Source organism: Haemaphysalis longicornis, unplaced genomic scaffold (assembly GCF_048455015.1).
Source record: "Haemaphysalis longicornis isolate Haplotype H1 unplaced genomic scaffold, Haemaphysalis longicornis Haplotype H1 scaffold_9, whole genome shotgun sequence".
Taxonomy (NCBI): Eukaryota; Metazoa; Arthropoda; class Arachnida; order Ixodida; family Ixodidae; genus Haemaphysalis; species Haemaphysalis longicornis.
The window spans coordinates 118,681,497-118,686,705 of record NW_027526460.1 but is presented as its reverse complement, the minus strand read 5'-3'; the positions used below and the strand labels follow the sequence as shown (position 1 = coordinate 118,686,705).

General features: G+C 49.8%; 1 protein-coding gene across 1 annotated transcript; it reads right to left on the bottom strand.

The window, feature by feature from the left end:
• Positions 1-236: 236 nt before the first annotated feature.
• On the bottom strand, positions 237-1,657 carry LOC144152599 (uncharacterized). Its single transcript, XM_077683916.1, has 2 exons — positions 1,023-1,657; positions 237-484 (listed from the first exon to the last, which is right to left on the bottom strand). Exons 1-2 carry the CDS (start codon positions 1,346-1,348, stop codon positions 313-315), a joined length of 498 nt encoding a protein of 165 aa, XP_077540042.1. The 5' UTR covers positions 1,349-1,657; the 3' UTR covers positions 237-312.
• Between the last annotated feature and the right edge of the window lie 3,552 nt (positions 1,658-5,209).

Here is a 5,209-nt window from a genome sequence, read left to right as displayed (position 1 = left end):
GTACAGAACAACTCACTTTTTGCGTTTGCTCCTGTCTGCGGAAGCATTGCATGTAATCTTTTTTTCTCAACCTCAATAAACATAGTGATTGAAAGGGCCAATTAATTATGATGTGGTTTATTGGTAGTCAAGTACATACAAGTACTGTTAAGTATAAACTCTCTGCATGCCAAAAGCTTGTTCTCTAGATCATGCTGTTGCCCTTACTATATTTGTCATTGGGGCACTGGGCATATTTGCTTTTTCAAAGAATTTATTATGCTTTTAACTTGACATGTCTGCTACCTAGGAAGTTAAACACCAAGTCAAAGCTCACGTGCCAAGTTTTTGTAGCTGACTGAGCCATTCAAATGGAATATTTTTTACCTGCCAACTCTCCTCCACGAGGCTGGGGTCGTTCATTGGCAGGCGGCCCAAGAACTTCATCTGGTCGTAAAACGGGCATTCAGTAGCCGCCGACCCTGTGGGGGCCTTGCTGATAGCCCTGGAAGTGTGCAAATGCAAAACAGCACCACCACATGAGGCACAGTCAGCAGATTTTCATTCCAGTACAATTTTCATGCACTCGGGGAAGCAAAATTTGGAATGACTGCACAGCATGCAAAAAATGCAATGCAGCTGTTTTTACCTACGAAAACAATAGCGCATACTTTAATTAATAACATCGCCTAGTGCCCCTCAGTTATCAGGCTCGCAAATTAACAGACTTTAATCACGATTCAATACTACGTTCAGGGAAACTCTAGCTAGCTGAAATGAAAATGGGACATTTCACAAAGTCAACAATTATTAATTCCAGAAGTGTATATTTACGCCAACATTAGACGTCCTTTTGATTTGCAATACGCCAAACGTGCTTTCGCGGGCGACAACTGGCAGACGGAACACAAGCGCTAAAAGCTGGGTGGGCTGCGCGCGCGATTTGCAACCCCGTTAGCGTTTCGTTGACACCCCTGCACTACCGTCGATCGTAGCACTCCGCGTTAGTTGCAAAGATTTGCAGCTACTACGTGAATACTTACTTGAAGAGCTGTGTCAGGTTCTCCAACTTGTGGCGAAGCTGCTTCACCGTGACCTGCACGGCACCGTCGCCAGAGCCACTTGCAGCCTCATTGAACTTTTCTGTCATGCTCCAATATATGGGCGCGTTGTGTTTCTGCGCACGCAAAGCGGGCAGGTGGTCTTCCCACAGGGAAATCAGCAGGCGCGTCATAGGAGTGCTCCACACAAAGCGTTTCTTGGGCGCCTGCTGGAGCGACGGCTGGGTCGACATGCTGGTGGTGGCCGCCATATTGCCAGTAGGCCAGCGGAACGGAGACCGGAGACCTCCGTTGAAGTCAATCGTCATCGATATTTCGACGGAGTTCGCGCTGCCGTCTAACTCCGCCCAACTGGCATTGACCTCAACGGAGATTGACTGAACGAAAGTTGAAACTGCCCGTGTAACAGGGTATTAGGTTCGCCGTGGCGGCTGCTAAAAGGACCGATGTTGGAAAAAGGTCCATTGCAATTGAGAAACGCAATTTTCCACTTCCCCTGCCGGAGGTCGAAATAGGGTTTACTCTCCCTCTCTGTCTTTGATAACGCTTTCCTGAGAGAATGGGGAGAGGGGTGTCTCCGTGTGCAGGTTAAACACCGACGCTACAGTCCACAAGTTTCCCCGTATACATCTTTGTCAGGTCTCACGGAGGGCAGAGGACAGCAGCACAGAAATTATTGGAAACGTCTCCCTTTCTTAGATTCGAGAGGAGACTCACCTTCGTCGTGCCTTCATGCGCAATGGAATGCAGACACGCCCAGCATCAGACGCACTGCGTTACCGTGAAGCTCTGGGATTCAAGTGAATTCTTGTGACAATGAAAGCCCAGCTGGGGTAGCTGCTTTTTAGATGAAGGCTAAAAGCTAAACGCCAGCGAATCTAGATTTCGGCGCAGCAAAGCGCGGCCGGGGACACGCATCTTTGCTGTCCCCCCTCCCCCCTCCCGGAAGGAACAAGCTTGCTCCCAACACCCTCCGGTGGCATCGCGGTAACTCTTCACGCCGCGCACATTATCGGATAATCCCCCACGCATTTTTGAATGCCATTATTCTCTTTGCCTTCCCACATTATACTGAAAATGGAGGAGAGTTTGAATAGGCAGGGTTAGTTTTTAGTGGCAGTCGTCTTCCAGTTTTCGACGTCCAATAACGACACTGGAGAGGCACGAGTGGCACCGACCCCCCTACCGAGGCGGCTGGTACCCGGGGACCAGGGCCCCCCCGCCCCCCCCCCCTAGCGACGCCACTGCCACTATCATCGTCAACACACAAGACGCAGAACTGGCAGCAGTAACCATCCTCACCGCTACCACAGACACGACCCACAACGGGCGAGGAATTCGGGACTGTCACCAAGACTCCCAGATCGCCTGCTGCAACTCTCTACGTGGCATAACTCCCAACCAGCAGCGAACCTTCAGCGACGAGCAAAAACATTACCCGAACGTCATATATGGTCACCAGGCCACAGGTCCCTCGGAGGGAACGAGGTGGCACAAGCCGCTGCCCGTGCTTATACACACCGGGCCGTTTCCCCTGGAGGAGAACACCACGACCGGGCAGCCTCAAAGCAGCATCAATCACTCCAAAGATGCACCGAAATCTTAGCCCTCTAAAACAACGACCGCCCTCGCTAACCAATGCCCCACTCACAACTAACGTGCGACGAAAGAACCACTTTTCCAGCGCCTACGTACAAAATTCGTATCCCCATAACGCCCTACCACACGCCATGTACCACACCCAACACCCCGCCACCTGTAACCCCGGCCCTGTTGCTGACGCCCTATACTTATAGGGTTTCAGCAACAGGGACCCGTTGGACTCCAATACCACGTGCACGTATTGGTATTGGAGTCCAACGGATCCCTTCTTTTACCCCTAATCCCATTGATTTGATTATGGGGTTTAACGCGCCGACGCAACGCAGGCGATGAGGCGCGCCGTAGTTGAGGGCTCGGGATTAACTTTTACCACCTGGGGATCTTTAACGTGCACCTAAATCTCGAATACACTTACCCCTAATCCCAACCTATAAACTTATGAGCAGTGCGAGGAGTAGCGCCGACTGGTGGTACAGGCGAGACGGACGGCCAGCCAGCAGCGAGGCATCTTGGACTAAGGATGCCCTTTTAGGGGTGGAGGCTGTAAGCACACCCTTATGGTCATGATCGAGTCTTCAAAATGATTATCTGTGTCTCTTTCGCTACCGAGAGGGCCCAGGGTCAAAACCGGCCCCGGCAGCGTTTTTTTCTTCTGTAGCGTAAGCTACACTGGCCGAGGTTGAGCAGTTTCGCGTGGGCCGTGAAGGGCCGTTCTGCGCATGCGCGAGGAGCATTGGATTGGTGTGGATCGGATCAGATTGGATTGGCTTGGGTGGACTTGGATTTGGATTAGATTGAATTAAGTTAGGTTGAAATCCAATCCAATGGGAGTACGGGCGTGTAGAGAATTGAGTCTGCACATTCGCCGGTCTGCGCATTCCAGAGGAGTGACGTCGTAGCCGTGGCAGGCACGCTGGCGCCGGCGTGTGCCTCGCTGTGCGCCTCCGTTGCGCAGTAGCCAAGTCTGAGGCTGCGCCGGAGCCGCTTGATAGCTGTTTTGCGTGGCTCCTGTTTCACCATTACAGTGGAATCTCGATTAACAGAAATCGCTTAAACGGAATTGCCGCCTAAACGGAACAGTAGCCTGTAAGTTGGCTAATTTGTATTCAGATAATGTTAAAAAAACTCTCGGTAGTGGAACTAAAATTTTTGCGTCACCGTGTAAACGGAACCAGAAATGGAACTTTGTGAAGCCCACTGCCATGAGAATCAGCTTTTTACGGTTCCGGCTGTTCCGTTTTTATGTTTCTTCCTCCACGTTTTTTTTTTGCCTCATTGGCCTTGTAAGGCTCGTCTCGTTAGTGGTCAGCCGTGTTAGCACAACGAATGCAACATCGCAGTTCTTGTTCCAATAGTTCGGTCATGATTCAAGACGCCGAATGTTACACGGCTCAGCTCCTGCCGGCGATCGTTCGTGCCATCGTGGTGCTATTCGCGCTTCGTTACCGAGTTGCCGTCCTCTAAACTCAGTGGCTCATGAGAACTCGCCAAGTTGAGGCCCCTAGCCTCCGTGAAGATGCAGTTGCAAGTACTCAAACAAGAAAATTGATGCATTTTGTAGTGCACAGCGGCTCATTGTTACCAAATCAGCTTTGTGAATGCTGTGTCTAAACCTTTTGTAGTTTTCTTGCTTTCTGAAAAACTATCAGCTACATTCACCTTCTAGTGCTTAGAGTTTCATAAAATGGTATTAAGAGTGTGTACGCACATAAATTTACACTTACACACATCTATTGCAGTAAACGGCACTCCTGTTAAACGGAACTAATTTTTTCGGTCTCGTGAAGTTCCGTATATCGACAGTCTACTGTATATGGACCTCCGATCGAAATGGACTCGCAGAGAATAAAACAGCGCACGCTGCAGTCCGCGGTCGTTATTTCAGGGTGCCCTAATCTAAATGATCGAGCCCTTGTTTTTTTTATTTCCCATAAAAAATCAATTTTCAGCCCGGACCTGCAAATCGCAATAATGTCCGTTATTCAGGTACGTGAAACAATGGCGAAATCATCAGACAAAAACTCGGATCATGCTCCGCTGCAACAAACAGGGTGCCTACCAACCTGGAAAACAGGGAAGAACCTGGGATTCTCAGGGATTTTGAACAGTCTGGACTCATGTAATTTGTGCTTCTATCAAGGAAAATTAGGTGTACTTTATAAAGGAAGCGAAATTCACGGTAATGCTTGCTCAAGTAACAGCAAGTCAAAAGTGGACAGCCCTTCGCAACCGTCGCTGACGGCGCCGTCCGAAGTCTTTGGTTCCAGTGAGAACTAGCTTCATACAGCTTGCAAGTCACTCCCCCCTCCCGACCCCTTGTACGGTCCCCTTGTGTTCTGACGTGTTTACCGAACTGCGGAAACGAACCGAACCGAACTGAAAGGCGGAAGAAAATGTTGTGCTCCGCGATAGCTTGTTGTGGCAGCGTAGGGGAGGGTAGCAGGGGCAGTAGTAGCTTTCAATCCTATGATGGAACACATGGCACCATTTACTGTGGTTTCTAGTTAGTTGACACAGATTGCGAATCTTTGAGTTGTGAATCTGGCGTAATAATAAAACACATTTCT